This window comes from Hyperolius riggenbachi, chromosome 1 (assembly GCF_040937935.1).
Source record: "Hyperolius riggenbachi isolate aHypRig1 chromosome 1, aHypRig1.pri, whole genome shotgun sequence".
Taxonomy (NCBI): domain Eukaryota; kingdom Metazoa; phylum Chordata; class Amphibia; order Anura; family Hyperoliidae; genus Hyperolius; species Hyperolius riggenbachi.
In genome coordinates, this window is record NC_090646.1 from 240,929,738 (window position 1) to 240,951,191 (window position 21,454).

Here is a 21,454-nt window from a genome sequence, read left to right on the forward strand (position 1 = left end):
TTCGCCCCCGAGGCTTCTTCAGGACGTCATCACGTCGTGTAGGTGGGCAGGTAGGGCTTAAATAGCCAATTGGATCATGCACAGGCATTGAAACTGCACTGGGAACAAAGACTACTCATTATTGCCATCTTGTGGGCATTTTAAGTATATACTATTGCATTAAACCCAATGCTCTTATACATTTCCTGCTTTAAACCTTCTAAAAGTGGGGCTTTTTACTGCCATTTTGCGGATATATATAATATAACTTATTTTTCAAAATTCTCAAAGCCCTTGTGGCTTAACCACTTGCTGACCGCACACTCATACCGTGCGGCGGCAAAGTGGTAGCTGGAGGACCAGCGACGCACATCTGCGTCGCCAGGTGCCTCCCTAATTAATCAGTAAAGGCCGCTCGCACGAGCGGCTGTTTCCTGTTAGATCACGGAGCGGGTCTCCGTGAATAGCCTGCGAGCCACTGATCGCGGCTCGCAGACTAAATGTAAACGCAGGAGACGTTTGTCTCCTTTGTTTACATTGAACGGCGCTGCTGCTACAGCAGTGCCGTAAGGCAGATCGGCGATCCCCGGCCAATCAGCGGCCGGGGATTGCCGCCATGTGACAGAGGACAGCCTGTCACAGGCTGCACAGGACGGATAGCGTCCTGTGCAGCCCCGATCACCAGGGGTGAGATGGAGGAGAGGGAGGGGGGGAATTTCACCGCGGAGGGGGGCTTTGAGGTGCCCCCCCCCCGCAACACCCAGGCAGGCAGGAGCGATCAGACCCCCCCTGCACATCATCCCCATAGGGGGGGGAAAGGGGGGCGATCTGATCGCTCTGCCTGCAACCTGATCTGTGCTTGGGGCTGCAGAGCCCACCCAGCACAGATCATAAAATAACACGCTGGTCCTTAAGGGGGGGGTAAAGGCTGAGTCCTCAAGTGGTTAAATACAGATCTGAATTTAAAGGGTTTCCTCTGATGGGGACATATGTAACTTTAGGCTATAGATGTTCGTCATGGTTAAATGATTGATATGCTTATTGAATGTAATGGGACAGTTTGTGGAATGTCTGTTATTCTATTATGAGTATACTGCCTCCTTATATTTATCTTATTAGACTCCTTGCAATAGTGTAAATAATTTTAGAGGGCTAAATAATATTTAGGAGAGCCATTTGGTGGAAATTGCTAGCTATCAATAGAACGAGATTTGAAAAAATAAGTAATATTATATATATCCTAAAGATTGCAGTAAAAAGCCCCACTCTTTGAAGATACATGATTGTATCTATCTTCCTTCTCCTAATAATGCCTTTTTAAGATATTCCACAGTTTTATTTAATGTGTAAATCTACTTTTTAAGTTTCAACTGTTTTATTGTTTTTGCTTCATTGAAGTATGCCAGAGCTAAAATTTATTATTTTTATATAAATTTATTATGTACTATTGACCCTTTTTTATCTCTTTCCTGCTCTCAGAAGCCATTTTCTGCTAGCAAAGTGTTTTATAGTTGGAATTTCTTATCAGTGAGGCTCACCCTGTAGTCACTTCCTGTCTGAGTCAGGACTGAGTCAGCCACTTACATACCTGATATTTAACTCTTTCAGGCAGAGAAAGGAAAAAAGGGAACACAGCATAGCTATTAGTGTGCTAGGCACTGTACATACGCATGTCTATCTCATCATGTCACACGTCATTCGGGTATCCTTTACCACTTGATGACCCAGCCTTTACGCCCCCTTAAGGACCAGCGCTGTTTTCGCTGATCTGTGCTGGGTGGGCTCTACAGCCCCAGCACAGATCAAACACCAGGCAGAGCGACCAGATCGCCCCCTTTTTTCCCCACTAGGGGGATGATGTGCTGGGGGGGTCTGATCGCTCCTGCCTGCGTGTGGCTGGCGGGGGGGCACCTCAAAGACCCCTCCACCGCAGGATTCCCCCTCTCCCTCTCCTCCCTCCCTTCCCCGGAGATCCGAGGCTGCACAGGAACGGATCTGTCCTGTGCAGCCTCTAACAGGCTCCTGCCTGTAATGTGACAGCGATCCCCGGCCGCTGATTGGCCGGGGATCGCTGATCTGGTACAACGCTGCTACTGTTAGCAGCGTTGTACAAATGTAAACAAAGCGGATTATTTCCGCTTGTGTTTACATTTAGCCTGCAAGCCGCGATCGGCGGCCCGCAGGCTATTCACGGAGCCCCCCGCCGTGAATTGACAGGAAGCAGCCGCTCGCGTGAGCGGCTGCTTCCTGAGTAATTAGACTGCAGCCGGTGACGCAGATCTGCGTCGCTGGTCCTGCAGCTGCCACTTTGCCGACGCGAGTTATGAGTGCGCGGTCGGCAAGTGGTTAAAGCAGGCACTGTATGAGAGCATTGGGTTTAATACAATAGTATATACTTAAAATGCCCACAAGATGGCAATAATGAGTAGTCTTCATTCCCAGTGCAGTTTCAATGCCTGTGCATGCTCCATCTGGCTATTTAAGCCCTACAGTGGCTGGATGGTGTAATGGTTAAGGGCTCTGCCTCTGACACAGGCAACTAGGGTTTGAATCTCGGCTCTGCCTGTTCAGTAAGCCAGCACCTATTCAGTAGGAGACCTTGGGCCAGTCTTCCTAACACTGCTACTGCCTATAGAGCGCGTCCTAGTGGCTGCAGCTCTGGCGCTTTGAGTCCGCCAGGAGAAAAGCGTGATATAAGTGTTCTGTGTTTGTTTACCTGACCACCTACACCAGTGTTCCCCAACCCTATCCTCAAGACCCACCAATAGAGAAGGCCCGAATCTCTGATTTTCGGTTCGCAAACCTCCTGTGAAAGTTCAGTTCGCACGAAAAGTTCACGAACCGCAATAGACGTCAATGGGGAGGTGAACTTGGAGAACTAGACAAATTTATGCTGGCCACAAAAGTGATGGAAAGGATGTTTCAAGGGGTCTAACACCTGGAGGGGGGCATGGCGGAGTGGGACAGACGCCAAAAGTCCCGAGGAAAATTCTGGATTTGACGCAAAGCAGCGTTTTAAGGGCAGAAATCACATTGAATGCTAAATTGCAGGCCTAAAGTGCTTTAAAACATCTTGCATGTGTATACATCAATCAGGGAGTGTAATTAGAGTACTGCTTCACACTGACACACCAAACTCACTGTGTAACGCACCGCAAACAGCTGTTTGCGTAGTGACGGCCGTGCTGGACTGGTGCGCACCATGGTGAGATTGCTCTTCCTCACTCAGTGATGTAAGGTAATGTCTGACTGCCTTATCAACTTTCGATGGTTCTTTCTCTACCATTGTTAAAGCTTACATCTATTTTTTTAAATACTTGTTCTGCTTGTTAATCAGTACCTGCAACGAGAATCTTTTATGGAGGTCAAGTCTGCCATTGCGAGTGACCACGGGTAATGGCCGGGGAATCCTGGTTCGATTCCGGTCCAGAGTGGGAGCCTAAGAAACGGCTACCACCACCACACATCCAAGGAAGGCAGCAGGCACGCTGTGGGCAAAGGAGCAGGAACGGCTACCACACACATCCAAGGAAAGCAGCAGGCATGGCATGCATGTCCCGAGGTAGTGACCAAAAATAACAATACAGGAGGACTTTTGAGGCCCTGCTGTATATGACACTGATAGACTTTACTACCTTTAACGAGAATCTGTTATGGAGGGCAAGTCTGCCATTGCGAGTGACCAGAGACCATGGGTAATGGCCGGGGAATCCTGGTTCGATTCCGGTCCGGAGTGGGAGCCTAAGATATGGCTACCACCACCACACATCCAAGGAAGGCGGCAGGCACGCTGTGGGCAAAGGAGCAGGAACGGCTACCACACATCCAAGGAAGGCAGCAGGCATGACATGCACGTCCTGAGGTAGTTACTAAAAATAACAATACAGGAGGACTTTCGAGGCCCTGCTGTGTATGCCACTGATAGACTTTACTACCTTTAAAGAGAATCTGTTATGGAGGGCAAGTCTGCCATCCATTCAAGTAAAAGGTATGCACTGACTGCCAGGTATAATACAATGTGCAGTCAAAGATGCAGTGAAAGGTATGCAGTGACTGCAAACAGCTGTTTGTGTAGTGACGGCCGTGCTGGACTGTTGCACACCATGACGAGAGTGCAGGTGATGGCGGCTTTCCAGCAGATATGGTTGCGGGCTGAGGTAGATGAATGACAGAACAGTGACTGTCCAGCTGATCAAATTTGGACTGTCCACAATGAAGCAACAACCTTATTATCTTTGGTGTGCCACCCCCCGAGACACTCATATAGCCATCGGTCATTGTTTCATTGTGCTACGCAAGCCCCTTCACTGCGGCAAGGTAATGATCACGAAGGGGAATTGGCACATGTACATGCCTTTTGTTTTGTTGTTGCAGGCGTAGTGTAGCCAGAAAAATTAGGCAGGCATGTACACGCACCAGAAAAATTATTATAGCGGCCTTAAAAATTCAGGAATCCGCCTGGAGTCCTGGACCCTGTTGGTGGTGGCAGAGAGGGCAGTCAAGCGGCCTGCGGGCAGAGGTGCTGTGTGGGGAGTGACTTAGTCTTGGGGCAGGCAGCCAGTCACACGGCGTGCAGGCAGAGATGCTGTGTGTGGGGACTAACTTAGTCTTCGGTCGGGCAGTAGCCCTCCGGGATCCATGCCTCATTTATTTTGATAAAGGTCAGGTACTGAACACTTTTGTGACTTAGGCGATTTCTCTTCTCAGTGACAATGCCTCTGTGAGGAAACGCGGAAAAGCCGCCGCTAGTACTCAGAGTAAGGCGGCTGATTCCGCGTTCCGCAGTCGGAGCGTGGAGAAACCGCCGCATGCCCAAACAACAGGGCGGCGGATTCCGCTTCCGACGCGGCAGGTTGCACGCATAGGCCTGCTCCTATCAGTAATGCTGAATGCGGAGAAAACGCTGCACGCACGGACAGCGGTGCGTCGGATTCGGCATCCAACACAGCAGAAACATTACAACACATGTCTGGTGTGGCTGGGGCTGATAGTCCACACTGGTTCAGGAGGACGCATGCGCGCGCAGAGAGGCAGGGCCTTTATGACAGTCAGAAGGGGGTCAGCTGACCAAGCCGCTCAGCTGACAATTTCAGCAGTTTTCATTGGTCCAGCACTTAGGGGAGTGCTGGTGTATATATACTGGGTGCTGGTCATTTCTCTGGTGTCTGGCGTTGCGATCACTACGTGGTAGCACTCAGACCTTGTCAGTATCTGTGTTTATTAGACCAGTTTCTTAGGTGTTAATGATCACGGAGCTCACACCTTAGTCTAGGAATTCTGTTATTATCTGTGTTATTATCTAGACCAGTTTCCAAGGTGCTGATGATCAAGGAACTCACACCTTAGTCTAGGAATTCTGTACCATCTGTATTAATATTATTATTATCTAGTCTAGTTCCCGGAGTGTTAAGAATCTTGGAGCTCACACTCAAGCCTAGGCATTGTTGATTATCTGTTATGACCTTCTGCTTTCCTGACCATTCTTCTGATCTCTGATTCTGTACCTTTGTCATTCTGATACTCTGTTGCCAAACTCTGCTAGTCTCAAGATTCTGCATCTGTATACTGTCTCTGTACTTTATCTGTCCGTGTGTTAACGACCTGGCCTGCCCGACCTCGAGAACTATCTCCTGTAAAGAGATAGTTCACAGATCTGTCAGTGACACTTCCTCAATTGGTGTCACTCATGTTCTGTCCTTCCCACTCTCAGCCTAGCTCCGCCCTTTGGGGAGCATCAGACCTGTGGAAGGAACCTGATCTCTAGCAGTATCCGTCACTGCTTAGCACCCTTCTTCCGGGTGCTTCCCTCAAAGTATTACTGTTGCACCAAACACTCTTATCACTCAGGTGTCCAGAGGTTAGAGATATATCTGATTATTGGTAATACTGCAGATCATCAATAATCAGGTATATATCTGCATTCTCGGTGATACTGCAGATCACCGGTAATCAGACTGTTACACCAATCGTTACAGCCTCCAGCTGCACTGAAGGTCCTTTCTGACAGGATGCTTGAGGCAGGGCAAGATAGAAGTTGGATGGCAAATTGGGACAGCTCTTGCCGCAGGTCAAGCCTGCGCACCCAGTAGTCCAAGGGTTCATCGTTGCTCACAGTGTCTACATCCACACTTAAGGCCAGGTAGTTGGCTACCTGCCCGGTTCAGGCGTTGGTGGAGGGTGGATCCGGAAGCGCTTAAGCGAGGAGTTGGACTAAAGAATGTCCGCATGTCCGACATCACCATGAGATCGCTGGATCATCCTGTCCTTGGACATAGGAGGAGGATTACTGGCAGTGGTACCTTTATTGCGTTGTGCTGTGACATCACCCTTAAACGCATTGTAAAGCATAGTTGCCAGCTTGTTCTGCATGTGCTGCATCCTTTCTACCTTCTGGTGAGTTGGTAACATGTCCGCCACAAGTTGGATCCAGACGTACTATTCATCTCCTCTTGCTCTTCCTCAGTGATGTCAGGTAAGTCCTCCTCCTCCTCCCAGCCACAAACAATACCACATGAACGTCGAGCAGCACAAGCCCCCTGCAACGCCTGCTGTGGTTGTTCTTCTGCCGCCGCCTCCTACAAAGAAACACCTTCCTCATCATCCGAGTCTGACTTCTCTTCCCCACTCGACTCTTCCTCCTCCTCCCCCCTCTGTGCTGCCGCAGGTGTTGAGGAAACATCTGATTCTGATGAAAATTGCTCCCACAACTGTTCCTGCCATAACTGTTCCCCTTCACGCTCCTTCACAGCTTGATCCACTTCTCTATGCATGGCACGCTCCAGGAAGTAAGCATATGGGATCAAGTCGCTGATGGTGCCTTCACTGCGACTTACCAGGTTGGTTGCATTTCGCATCAGTGTCCAGTTCAGGGGCCAGAACATCCCCATCTCCCCAGATTGTGTCCTTCTACTGAAATTGTAGAGGTACTGGGTGACAGCTTTCTCCTGTTCTAGCAGGCGAGAGAACATGACCAGGGTCGAACTCCAGCGAGTTGGGCTATCACATATCAAGCATCTCACCGGCAACTTGTTTCTCCGCTGAATGTCCGCAAAGCGTGCCATAGCCATGTAAGACCACCTGAAATGCCCACACAACTTCCTGGCCTGCTTCAGGACATCCTCTAAGCCTGGGTACTTTGACACAAATCTTTAAATGACTAGATTCAGCACATGCGCCATGCAGGGTACATGTGTCATCTTTCCCAAATTCAAAGCGGAAAGGAGATTGCTGCCATTGTCACACACCACGTTGCCGATCTACTGCTGGTGCGGGGTCAGCCACTGATCCACCTGTTTGTTTAGAGCAGCCAGGAGAGCTGGTCCAGTGTGACTCTCCGCTTTGAGGCAAGACATGTCTAAGATGGCGTGACACCGTCGTACCTGGCATGCAGCATAGGCCCTGGGGAGATGAGACTGTGTAGCTGGAGAGGAGATTGCAGCACCAGTAGAGTTGGACTGCCACTCAGCCAAGGAGGAGGACGACAGCAAAGAGGATGTAGCAGGAGGAGAGGAGGTGGCAGCCAGGAGGACTGTCTGGAAGCCGTGGAGGTGTCACAAGTTGGTCCGCTGCACAGCCACATACTTCCTGCTTGCCATCGGTCACCAGGTTGACCCAATGGGCTGTGTAAGTTATGTACCTGCCCTGACCGTGCTTGGTAGACCAGGCATCCGTGGTCAGGTGGACCCTTGACCCAACGCTGTGTGCTAGAGATGACACCACTTGCCTCTCAACTTCACGGTACAATTTGGGTATCGCCCTTTTAGAGAAATAATTGCGGCCTGGCATCTTACACTACAGTGTCCCAATGGCCACAAATTTACGGAAGGCCTTCAGCTGGTATGGTAACAGCTGGCGAGCTAACAGTTCCGCCACACCAGCTGTCAGATGCCGGGCAAGGGGGTGACTGGCAGAAATTGGCTTCTTCTGCTCAAAGATTTCCTTCACGGACACCTGGCTGCTGTGGGCGGAGGAGCAGGAACAGCTCAAGGGCAGAGGCGGAGTGGAGGAGGGTGGCTGTGAAGGTGCAAGAGAGAAAGCGGCTGAAGATGCTGCACCTGAAGGAGGAGAAGGAGGGTGGTTTTTCTTTTGTGTGCTGCTTTTGCTCAGGTGCTCTTCCTATTGCAGTTTGTGCCTTTTCTCCATGTGACTTCGTAAGGCACTTGTCCCTACATGAGTGTTGGCCTTTCCACGGCTCAATTTTTGGAGGCAGAGAGAACAGATGGCATTGCTCCAATCTGAGGCAGACACATTAAAAAATGTCCAAACCGCTGAGCCCCCCTGGGGTGATGGCACTATGGTGGCATCAGCAGCTGACGTTGAAGGGCATGTTGGCTGGCTGTCCATAGGTGGCGATACATGGCGCCAGACACTGCCACCAGCTGTTTCTGATGAAGAGTTCCCCCTGCTTCTTTCAGCAATTCGGCTCCTCCTACTCCTCTCTGACTCCCCCTCTGAACTGTCCCCCTGTTCATCTTCTCTATTGGGAACATATGTGGGATCCGTATCATCGTCATCATCATAATCATCCTGCCCGGCTTCGCTTGCCTCAGACACCTCAAAAACTGCACCAGCAGCAGGTACTTCATCATCTTCACACGTTACATCCATAGTGTCGCCGCCTAACTCAGACATATGAGGTGGTGTAATTTGCTTAGCGCCTTCATCTGGTTGTAACAATAATGGCTGTGAATCAGTTAATTCCCCACCAATTAACTCCTGCGAAGTGTCAAATGCAATGGATGTGGTGCTTGTAGTAGCGCTGGTGGCTGCGGAAGATGAGGTGTTCTGTGTTAAATAGTCAACCATGTCCTGACAATCTTGGGAGTTGATGGGATGTGCCTTCTTCTGAGCACTGTACTTTGGTCCAGGGCCGCACGAAATCACATCAACATGACCTCGCACAGACCTGCCGGGTGGCCTTCCTCTGGGTCTGCCTCTACCTCTGCCTGTTTTGTCCATTGTGTCCATATCGGGGGGATGAAGTAAAAGGTATTCACTGACTTGACTAATACAATGTGCAGTCACACAGGTGCAGTTAGCAGGTATGCACGGAGTGGTATATCACACTGCGTGCACTCACTTAGGTAGGTGGGTGCACTGTGAACAACAGGTAGGTAGGTATATGCAGTACTAGGTATTACAATGTGCACCTGTCACACACACACAGACAGGTAGTGGACAGGCACAGTGTCACTGCGTGCGTTCACGTAGGTAGGTGGGTGCACTGTAAACAACAGGTAGGTAGGTATATGCAGTACTGGGTATTACAATGTGCACCTGTCACACACTGACAGGTAGCGGACAGGCACAGTGACACTGCGTGTGCTCACGTAGGTAGGTGGGTGCACTGTGAACAACAGGTAGGTAGGTATATGCAGTAATGGGTATTACAATGTGCACCTGTTACACACAGACAGGTAGCGGACAGGCACAGTGACACTGCGTGCGCTTAACTCACGTAGGTAGGTGGGTGCACTGTGAACAACAGGTAGGTAAGTATATGCAGTAATGGGTATTACAATGTGCACCTGTCACACACACACAGACAGGTAGCGGACATTCACAGTGACACTGCGTGCGCTCACGTAGGTAGGTGGGTGCACTGTGAACAACAGGTAGGTAGGTATATGCAGTACTGGGTATTACAATGTGCACCTGTCACACACAGACAGGTAGCGGACAGGCCCAGTGACACTGTGTGCGCTCAACTCACGTAGGCATGTGGGTGCACTGTGAACAACAGGTAGGTAGGTATATGCAGTAATGGGTATTACAATGTGCACCTGTCACACACAGACAGCTAGCGGACAGGCACAGTGGCACTGCGTTGCCTCAGCTCACGTAGGTAGGTGGGTGCACTGTGAACAACAGGTAGGTAGGTATATGCAGTAATGGGTATGACAATGTGCACCTGTCACACACACAGGGCCTGGCAGTGGCACACACAGTATGAATTATCAAGGCTGTCTATGCAACACAAGTGTCAGTGGGACACACAGAAAAAAAAATAGATCACAAGAACAAGATTAACTCTCAAAAGAGCTGTTGTGGGGTACTATTTTAGCAATAAGAATCAGCAAGGAGCAAGCTAACAAGTCTACAAGAGCCTAACTAATCTTTCCCTATGAAAGGGGTCTGCAGCAGCTGTCCCTACTTTATTTACTGCAGGCACACGAGTGAGTATAATGGCCAGCGGTGCCTGCCTTTTATAAGGGGGGGTGGGGATCCAGGAGGGAGTGTAGCCTGATTGGCTACAATGTGCCTGCTGACTGTGATGTAGAGGGTCAAAGTTGATCCTAATGGTGCATTATGGGGGCGAACCGAACTTACGGAAAAGTTTGTGGTTCTCCGCAATCGCGTACCACCGGAAGTTCGCCGGGAACCGTTTGCCGGCGAACCATTCAGGCCATCTCTACCCACCAACAGTGCATGTTTGGGGATATCCACAGAGGTGGTTCATCAGCTCTGGTGAGACATTAATTACCTCATCTGTGCATGTTTGTGGTTTCCTGCAAAACATGTACTGTTGGTGGGCCTTGAGGACAGGGTTGCGGAACTCTGACCTACACCACGTGATAACGTTCTGAAGAAGCCCCGGGGCATGGCAAAACGTGTAAATGCGGATCACATGTTACTGGCTTGCCTCATACCCAGGCCCGGGAGCAGGCTCCACGCCGTGAACAGCACTACTAATATGGCCTACTTATTGCACCTGCTATGATACAGTGCCAGCCTGGCATACAGCCGACGTCGGGGACATCTACCTTCCATTGCAAAGATGAGCAATACACTGATTATTCTGATAAGTATAACTGTGACTGAGCAATCGATGCAATTTTGATTGATCAACTTAAAGGGAAGGTCCAAGCAAAAAAAAAAAATGAGTTTTACTTACCTGGGGCTTCTACCAGCCCCATGTAGCCATCCTGTGCCCTTGTAGTCACTCTCTGCTGCTCCAGTCCCCCGCTGGCAGCTTTCTGACCTCGGAGGTCAGGGCCACATTGCATACATTTTTACGCATTCCAGCTAGTGCAGGAACAAAAATTTACTCGTTGCACCACTAACGCGTAAAAATGTATGTGTTAATGTTCCTGCACTAGCGGGAATGTGTAAAAATGTACGCAATTCGGCCCTGACCTCCGAGGTCAGAAAGCTGCCAGCGGGGGGCTGGAGCAGCAGTGAGTGACTACGAGGGCACAGGATGGCTGCATGGGGCTGGTAGAAGCCCCAGGTAAGTGAAACTCATTTTTTTTTTTTGCTTGGACCTTCCCTTTAAGCTTGACTGAATATGATGCATTATGGCTGGTGATACGGAATATAATGCCGGTCTTTTGATGTCCGTTGCAAGAGTATTAAACTACTGACTGGTATAGCGCTTGTTAAGTTTCAACATATTTGCATATGAAATGCTATCTTATGGTGGCAGCAATGTGCTGATGTTTTTCAAAGTAGAAGATTATGTCTTGCTGTGCAACTTCAATTTATAAATGGGTGACTATTATCATCTATAATGTGTTGCAACTGTTAATGGCTAAATCGCAAGTAATCTGTTGACAACTAAGGAACTGGCTATATTGTCAGGTGGATCTTTACGAGTTTCTGCAAGCTGGACTAATGTGTTTTCTATAAGCCTACAACAACCAGTGGTGCTCGGATACCTCCTTTTGATATCCGTGTTGATCCGGATCCGGATTGCAAAATATCTGGATAAATCCGGATAGCTGAATTCGAACCGTTTAGTAATCCAAATGGATCCGGATATCCGAACCCATTATTCGGGTAATCTGGATATCCGGATTGAAAACCGGAAGCGGCCTTTAAATTGCTTCCAAAATGTCTTTTATAGTAAATGATGCATGAAGCATCATTTTTTTTTTTAAAGAAAAACAGTAATTGTTTTTGTGGAGAGTTATAATACAAAAAAAAAAAAAAGAAGAAGAAAGAAATGGCTGTAAATTAACATCAGGAGGTTCCAGCGGTCGTGCAGCCCACATTGGGCTTGATTCACAAAGCGGTGCTAACTGTTAGCACGCCTGTGAAAACCCCCTTAGCACGTCTAAACGAGCTTTTCGCGCATAAAACTTTGCGCGCATAAAACTTTGCGCGCGCAAAGTTAGCGCACGATCTGATTGAGAAATCCGGTGCTAACCTACTTAGCACCCTGGTTAGCACGTCTAAAGACTTTAGACGTGCTAAGTAGGTTAGCACCGCTTTGTGAATCAAGCCCTTTGTGTCCAAAGTATAATGCACAACTGGGACATCACAGTTTTCAGCCCAGACATTTCAAAAAAATTACAAAAAAAATTCCCAACAAAATACAGCTATTGTGGTGGCGTAATAGCTGGTGGCAGCAGACTGGCAGCAGAAAATACAGTTCTGTGTGGACCCTGGCGGTGGGTAGAACAGACAGCAGCAGTAGGAGGAGTAGGTAGATGCACCCTGGCGGTGGTAGCACAGGCAGCAGGAGATTGTGCTCCTGCTGTGTGGCAGGCAGGCTGCATAAATAGTACCATGGCACCTAGTGTTGGTACCATGGTACAGTTAAACCATAACAACCGTGAGGTTCCAGGAAGCGGTCGTACTGCCGCAGTTGGGGCCTCCCCACAACTCGGACAGCACATTTTGTATCCCAGACACCTCCCGTCTATTATTTTTCCAATATATTGCATGGTGCAGCATAGACTGGTCAGTGCTTGTTGTGCTATTTTTTGTCTGCTTGTCTATATTACCAGTGCTAGCACCTGCATAAGATGTGCAATAGATATTTAAAGGTTTTACCCCTTTTTTTTTATTGAGCTAACCATACGTGCCTGCTCCCCCCGTTTCTCAAATTAATTTGGGCTCTGGTATCCTTTAAGAGCCTCTCTGGCACAATTACATTTCTAATAACCTAATAATTGTATTATTAGAATCAGAATCAGAAATGTGACAAGCATGACTGGATCGTGCCAGGAATATGATTTGGCACATAAAGCACTCAAGAGTAGGAGGTAGACACAATAACAGCAGTGTAAGGCAGGATACATTAAAGAGGCAGACATTTAATATTCAGTTAATCGTTTATGGTAAACAGCGGCCATTGATCACAGGCAGCCCTAAGAGTTCAAGAGGTTGACAGCAGAGGGGGAAATTGTATTCCTGTGCCTTGAGGTCCTGATGGAGATAGTCCAAAACCTTTGGTCTGACAGGAGCTGAGTGAAGAAGCGGTGGCCTAGGTGTGAGGCAGTGGCGGACACAGGCAGCAGTGGGCCCCTGTGCAAAAAATCAATTGTGGGCCCCCCTGACCTGCGGCGCGCGAAGCGCGCCGCGTCAAAAAATGGGTGCAGCTATAACCTGCGGCGCGCGAAGCAATCATGTGGCAGACCTGCCCAGAACATACACGCAATCATGTGGCAGACCTGCCCAGAACATACACCTGCTAAAATAAATAATAAAAAAAAACATTTACTCACCTGCAGCAGCAGACCTCCTGTCCCAGCCTCCATCCGGCGCGCAGCTCCCATGGGTGGTTGGGTGGATAGGTAGCCTGGTGGGTAGGTAGGCAGCCGGGTGGGTAGGTAGGTAGCCCTTAGCCGGGTGGGTAAGTAGCCTGGTGGGTGGCTGGGTAGCCGGGTGGGTAGCCTGGTGGGTGGCTGGGTAGGCGGGTGGGTAGGTAGCCTGGTGGGTGGGTGGGTAGGTGGGTGGTTAGGTAGCTGGGTGGGTGGGTAGGTAGCCTGGTGGGTTGGTAGGTAGCCGGATGGGTAGGTAGGTAGGTAGCCTGGTGGGTAGGTAGGTAGCCGGGTGGGTGGTTAGGTAGCCGGGTGGGTAGGTAGCCGGGTGGGTGGGTAGGTAGCCGGGTGGGTAGGTAGCCGGCAGGGTGGTTAGGTAGCCGGGTGGGTAGGTAGCCAGGTAGATAGCCGGCAGGGTGGTTAGGTAGCCGGGTGGGTAGCTAGGTAGCCGGGTGGGTAGGTAGCCGGGTGGGTAGGTAGCCAGGTAGATAGCCGGCAGGGTGGTTAGGTAGCCGGGTGGGTAGCTAGGTAGCCGGGTGGGTAGGTAGGCAGCCGGGTGGGTAGGTAGGTAGCCCTTAGCCGGGTGGGTAAGTAGCCTGGTGGGTGGCTGGGTAGCCGGGTGGGTAGCCTGGTGGGTGGCTGGGTAGGCGGGTGGGTAGGTAGCCTGGTGGGTGGGTGGGTAGGTGGGTGGTTAGGTAGCTGGGTGGGTGGGTAGGTAGCCTGGTGGGTTGGTAGGTAGCCGGGTGGGTAGGTAGGTAGGTAGCCTGGTGGGTAGGTAGGTAGCCGGGTGGGTGTGTAGGTAGCCGGGTGGGTGGTTAGGTAGCCGGGTGGGTAGGTAGCCGGGTGGGTAGGTAGGTATCCGGGTGGGTAGGTATCCGGGTGGGTGGTTAGGTAGCCGGGTGGGTAGGTAGCCGGGTGGGTAGGTAGCCAGGTAGATAGCCGGCAGGGTGGTTAGGTAGCCGGGTGGGTAGCTAGGTAGCCGGGTGGGTAGGTAGCCGGGTGGGTAGGTAGCCAGGTAGATAGCCGGCAGGGTGGTTAGGTAGCCGGGTGGGTAGCTAGGTAGCCGGGTGGGTAGGTAGCCAGGTAGGTAGCCGGCAGGGTGGTTAGGTAGCCGGGTGGGTAGCTAGGTAGCCGGGTGGGTAGGTAGCCGGGTGGGTAGGTAGCCAGGTAGATAGCCGGCAGGGTGGTTAGGTAGCCGGGTGGGTAGCTAGGTAGCCGGGTGGGTAGGTAGCCGGGTGGGTAGGTAGCCAGGTAGATAGCCGGCAGGGTGGTTAGGTAGCCGGGTGGGTAGCTAGGTAGCCGGGTGGGTAGGTAGCCAGGTAGGTAGCCGGCAGGGTGGTTAGGTAGCCGGGTGGGTAGCTAGGTAGCCGGGTGGGTAGGTAGCCGGGTGGGTAGGTAGCCAGGTAGATAGCCGGCAGGGTGGTTAGGTAGCCGGGTGGGTAGGTAGCCAGGTAGATAGCCGGCAGGGTGGTTAGGTAGCCGGGTGGGTAGGTAGCCAGGTAGATAGCCGGCAGGGTGGTTAGGTAGCCGGGTGGGTAGCTAGGTAGCCGGGTGGGTGGGTAGGTAGCCTGGTTAGGTAGCGGGCTAGGTAGCCGGGTGGGTAGGTAAGGTAGCCGGGTGGGTAGCTATCCGGGTGGGGGGCCCGACTCCTATCCTCCCTCACTCACCTCGGGGCCCCCCTCCCGGTATGCGCTGCAGCCGGCGGGAGAGCAGAAAATACAGGAAGTCTCCGGCCGGGGCTGCAGCAGACGCTAGAGGCAGCTGCTGCTTAGTTTCCGATATGTCTCCAAGTTGGAGACCAAGCGGCAGCTGCCGCCCCGGCCGGAGACTTCTTGTATTTTCCGCTCTCCCGCCGCATGAGGGGGGGGGGGGGCAAGGTGAGGGGGGAGGACAGGAGTTGGGCCCCCCAGGTTAAAAAAAAAAAACATAAAAAAAATAAAATAAAAAAAAACCTGCAATACTTAATGGGCCCCTGAAGCAGCAGAACTTCAGGGGCCCTCGTGCGGCGGCACGGCCTGCACGGCCGTATGTCCGCCACTGGTGTGAGGGGTCACTGGCGATTCTGAATGCCAGGGGCGTTGCTAGCCCCAAAGATCAGTGGCACATGCCCCTTATCTATTCTGGGGTGCCCCGGATGTCCCCCAGGCAGAGTAGAGGCACCACAGCACCCAGCATGGCACTACACAGTACCCAGCATGCCCCACAGAAGCACCACAGCACTCAGCATAGCACTACACAGCACCCAGTGTGCCCCATAGAGGCACCATAGCACCCAAAATGGCACCATGGCATCCAGCATGGCACTATAGGGTCTCTATATGGGCATTTTGGGTGCTGTGATGCCATGCTAGGCACTGTGATGCCTTTATGGGGGCATGCAGGGAGCTGTGGTTATTCTGTGGGGGCATGCTGATAGTTGTGGAGCCTCAATGGGAGGTCCGTGAGAGCATGGGAGGGGGTCCACTAGAAGGTTAGGGAATGATATGGGGGGACTGGCAGCAGGCCAGCTTGCCCATGCCCAGCAGACAGGCAGACCAGCCAGCACAGGAGCCAGGTAACACTGCTTAGTTAAAGTATTAAGTGACACTGCCTATTTATGTGATATGCTGCATTGTTTTTCTTTTATTAATGAAGAAGGGGGCCTCATCCAACATTTTGCTGGGCAGGCCTACTGCTGTTAAATTCATGTAAATTTGGCTCAACCTGTGACCGAACCCACAATCCGGTGTATGACCACACCCATTTTTCGGCTAGACTGCCCAAAAGTGCCCCGGATCTCTCAGGATCCTAGCAACGCCCCTGCTCACTGCTCTGGAGCGCAGTTTGGAGTTGTAGAGGAGGTCAAGTGGGGTAGGAGTTTCCCATTAATCCTCTCCGCTGATTTGATGACTCTGTAGCTTGTATCTGTTGCTGACAGAGGAGACGGCAATCTCTATTCTCTTTATTTGATGGCACCAATAACACCTAAAACATTATCAAGTAGAACACTCACTCTGGAAACACTTTGAGCTCCATCAGGGAAACATTTTAGATCAATCCACATATGCAAAAACAGCCTGAAAAAACGTTCTAAGGTCTGAATCTTCTCTGAAATCATTTTAAATTTTATTCAATAAGTCCTATTGGTAATGTACAATATACTATTCATTAACCTCCTGAGCGTTACGCCGCTCAAGAGGTTTTGCTGTCCTCAGGAGTCCGCCACTATAAAACTGTTTCAACTGATAAATAAGCTGTTAGCTAGCACTAGGCTAGCCAGTATATGTAGCCGCCCTACCCCCCCCCCCCCACCCCCCCATTGCCCAGAGTCCCCCGATCAGTCTGCTTATACATTACCCAGCCAGGATCCATCGATTGCCGCAGCTTCCCGGACAGCTCCGCTCTACTCTATGGGGAGGATCGTACATGACGTCATCAATGTCATGACGTTATGCGCAGACCCAATCCTCCCCATAGAGAAGACTGGAAATATGCGGGGAAGCTGCGGCGATTGATGGATCCTGGCTGGGTAATGTATAAGCGGTCTGATCGGGGGATTCTGTGCAACTGGGGGGGGGGGGGGGGGCACATATACTAGCTAGACTAGTGCTAGCTAACAGCTTATTTATCAGTAGAAAACAGATGTCCGAACATGTGTCCGAATAAAGAGCTATTTTTTCAAGAGTGGTGCTGCTGATCTTATTTTATTGGAGATATCAGACATCATTATCAATTAATGGTGTCTTTGGCAGCACAAAGCTTGACTACAGCCCTGACAACCAATGATGACAGACTAAATAGAACTTATGCATTTTTCACCTTGCCTTCTAAGATGTGCATTCATTTATAAAATGTAATAATTACTGTTGTATAATCTTTTCTGAATGTTTCTGTGTTGCAGTGTTGGCAAAAACAAAGGGGTTATGCTTGACCAAACCACCAGATTTTCTATTAATGGAAAGCAAATCTACAACTTCATGTCCTGCAGTACATTCACTGAATACACTGTTGTGGATGAATTTGCCTGTGAAAAGATTGACCCTAAAGCAAATCTGGATGAAGTGTGCCTGATTGCATGTGGATTCTCCACTGGCTACGGAACAGTCATCAACACTGCAAAAGTATGTCTGCCTGCATATTTCCCTTTTTCTAAATGACATTTAATTTATTGAATAACGTGATGACTATGATTACTTTAGCCTTGACCTAAATGTATCAAAACGCTTTAATATAATTGAATCCCTGCATCAAAAATGTAGAAACCATAGCCACCTGAAATCAGCCTTTGGTGTTTCAGAGCCTGTTTTCAGATTAGCAATTATGATGAATAACTTGATATATATATATATATATTATATATATATATATATATAGGATGACCCTCCATACTCCTACTTCTAGACCATTTCTCGACCTGTGGTACTGCCAATCATTTTCCTTTTTTTTTCAGACTGTTTCGGTGTTTTAGGCTTGAAGGGCCTAGTGTCAGAATCCACTCTGCTAGACTTTTTTCCCTGGACTGCTTTGTTTCCTATGCAGCTTGCATAGTTCAGTGCAGGGAAAAGAGTCCTTTTTGTCAGTTTGAAAGGCTGACTGATTTGCATCCACTTGTCATGCAAATTGCTTATCTGCTTCCTTTGAAGGTTTCTAGTATAAATGTCATTTCCTCCCAGAATTACTTGCTCGACATAGTTTTCTGATTAGGGAAACTTACCTTGGAGCCTCAGCCTTTTTGTATTCTGTGTGAATATTCTAGTGTAGTTATATTTGGGGAGTGCATTCTGCACTTCTTATAGTACGGTTAGGTTCTGTTTTATTTGTACTGTGTATTCCTGTCTGTATTGTCTTGTCCTTGCGATTGTACTGTCACCGGCGGTGGTTGACAGTGAATCGCTTGGTCTCGCTCCTAGATCGCATTCGCCCTAGTGGTAGAGGTGGTGGATCTCCCTTGTCTGACTATTGGAGTATAACCTTAGCTGCGGTTGCTACTGGTTACTGTCTTGTCTAGCACGAACGCTTGCTGTTGTCTGGTGTGAGGCAACCGATTAGCAAGCGTTTGCGTTATTTGTCTGTCGTCATTTTCTGTGTTCATATGTTAGTTAAGGTTGGTACGTTTTGCCACTGTTACGCTTCACGTGCGGTGGCCGTACCATAAACGCGCTTTTCTCTGTTGCGCATATCGTGCGGGGACCGCGTTTACCGAGTTCTTTGTTATTTTCCTTGGCGTTCAGATTGTGGTTAATTGCTGTGTCTTCTTTATTCAGTTCACGTTCTGTCTTTGCTCAGTCTTGTGTCGCTGATAGCAATTGCCTCTCTTGCGATTAGCTTTCTCATTCTGGCCTGCTATGATGTGATATGTCTACCATCACAAGGTAGACATTCATATTGTCTGTCTCTGTTTTTTCTTTCTTCTGATTTGTTGTTTTTGTGGTGACTTCCATCTGCTTCAGCGCACATGGTGTGCGCTGGCTGGAAATCGCCCGCAGATCATTACATTAGTTGGGCAATTTCCATCTGGCATCTGTGGAAGTACAGGGGACTTGTTCCTCTGTACTCCGCAGTTCCATCTGCTGGTTGGTATTCTCCTCTGTTGTTCTATCTTGCTTAATCGTGCAATTCCATCTGGCATCTGTGGCTGTGCAGAGGGTTTATTCCTCTGCACTCCACAGCTCCATCTGCCGGTTTGAATTCTCCTCTGTAAAGTTATACTGGGTGCTTTGTTTCTGTGACTGTGGCGATTTCCTGCTGGAAATCGCCCACGGATAATTACATTTCCTTCTGCTTCAGCGCACATGGTGTGCGCTGGCTGGAAAACGCCCGCAGATTCCGGAGGGGAATGCCATCTTTCAAGATTAAAATGCCCCAATCCATACAGCTAGAATTGTTAAAGAATGGCACGAGGAACATTCTAATGAAGTTGAGTATCTCATCTGGTCACCACAATCTCCAGACCTCAACATTATTGAGCATTTATGGTCATTATTAGAGATTCAAGTAACAAATCGATTTCCATCGCCATCGTCTCTAAAAGAACTGGAGGATGTTTTAACTGAAGAATGGGCTAAAATTCCTTTGGAAACAATTCACAATTTGTATGAATCAATACCTCAGAGAATTGAGTCTATAATTGCCGCAAAAGGTGGACCTACACCATATTAAAATATATTTTGTTGATTTTCAAGGTGTTTCCATTATTTTGTCCAAACCCTGTATATCCATAAGGCACAAATGGGTAGATGTTAAATGTTTTTAGGGATGCAATGTGCTCGACTTTGTTACTGAGGATTGAGAAGGAATGCTCACAACTATACAGGACCGATTGTTTTGATAAAAGAAAAAAGGTCAGAAGCAGAAAGCAATAGGGGGTGTGTGTGCCAGATTTTTATAAAGGCACCACAGGCTGTGGTTTTGAGAGGATGTTGTGAATGGTTAGCATGTTACACATGCAAAAGAAATAAAAGGTTTAAGATGTTTACTGTGTTGGAATAATTTCACTATGATACTTAAAGTGTCCCAGAGACAAAATAAGATAAACGTTTTAAATGTACCTGGGCTTCCTCCAGCCCCATTTGCGCCAACTGCTCCCATGCCATCCTCCTCCACTTCCTCGCTTGCTCGGTGGAAGCTTCATTAGCTTGGCAAGTCGGGGCCAGTTGGCGCAGGTGCAGTTCGCCTGTGCACCCCATCTCGCTCCAGCGGCAGGAAGCGTTGTGCACCTGCGCAGTAGTACTGCGCAGGGGCAGAGCGCTCCTGGCTACGGGAGCACAGTGGGGCATGGGCACACGGCCTGGCTGCACATGCGCAATATGACCCAACTCGGCCAAGCTAACTGGTCTTCTACTGAGCAAGCGAGGAGGTGGAGGAAGACAGAGTGGGAGCAACTGGTGCTTAGGGGGTTGGAGGAAGCCCCAGGTATGTATAAAACTTTTATTTTATTTCATCTCAGGTTTCCTTTAACCTACTTAAAGGAAATCTGAGGTAGGGAAGGGGCGGGGGAGGTGGATAATTCACTTACCTGGGGCTTCTTCTAGTCCCCTGCAGTATATCAGGTCCCATGCTTGCTGTGCTTGCGTGCATATGCGTGCATACGCAGTAGCCGTGACCATAGTTTTTGTTAGAGAACATATTTTTGAGTGGGCAGCAGGACACTGGAGAGGATCAGGAGCCAGGGACCTGATATTCTGTGGGGGACTGGGAGAAGACCCAGATAAGTAATAATGAACCCTCCCCATCTCGGGCATCCTTTAAACACCAGAAAAGTTATACAGGTTAGCATAAATACAAGAGGAGTCAAGCATGGAGAATTTTTCCACACTTAGAGTGTGAGAAATTTTCCTTCAGGGCTCTTTCACAGTGCAACCTTAAAGCCGCACGTTACAACAACACGTAATGTACAATAACTCACAGCAATGAAAAATCAATGGCCTGTTCACAGTACACACGTTGCGTTGGTGTCTAACGCTGCACATTAAATGAAAGTGTTGCATGCTATGTGTTATACACGTTTTTAGCTGTGTTAGACTGTTTGCACATGCTCAGTAAGCCGACATACTCTTCATTACCTGTATTTTCTACTGTACATGCTGTATGCGTTGGTAACGCTGCAGTGTGACTGTTTGGCCGTGCTGCGTTGTTAGTTTGCGGAGCGTCTTTAGCGTCGCATCAAACCGCACCATCCTGATGTGAATGTAGCCTAAAGGCAATAAACCTTTATAAGCATCAGATAAGTCTTACCTGCCTATAGACAAGTCCAAACTCTTATCTCTCAGAAACTCTTCCTGTCTTCACCACTTTCACTTCCAAAATCATGATAGCAGAAGGCTGGCTGATTTGTGCTTGGTTGCTGGAACTGGCTGTTGGTAGTCACAGGGCTGGTGATATCAGTAAGAAATTATGAATTAACAGAAGGAATGCATTTTTTGTTGTTGTTGTGTAACTTAATTTTTATTAAATGGATCACACCAAACAGGAAAAATACAATGACATAGTAAATAATAAGCAAAACAAGT

General features: G+C 49.2%; 1 protein-coding gene across 1 annotated transcript in view; it reads left to right on the plus strand.

Moving 5' to 3' along the window:
• LOC137547362 (alcohol dehydrogenase 1-like) overlaps window positions 1-21,454 on the plus strand; it is a 141,135-nt gene that overhangs the window by 52,860 nt on the left and 66,821 nt on the right. The window contains exon 5 of the mRNA XM_068270888.1: window positions 17,347-17,566. Within this exon, the coding sequence (XP_068126989.1) occupies window positions 17,347-17,566 (220 nt within the window). The remainder of the gene's footprint in view (window positions 1-17,346; window positions 17,567-21,454) is intronic.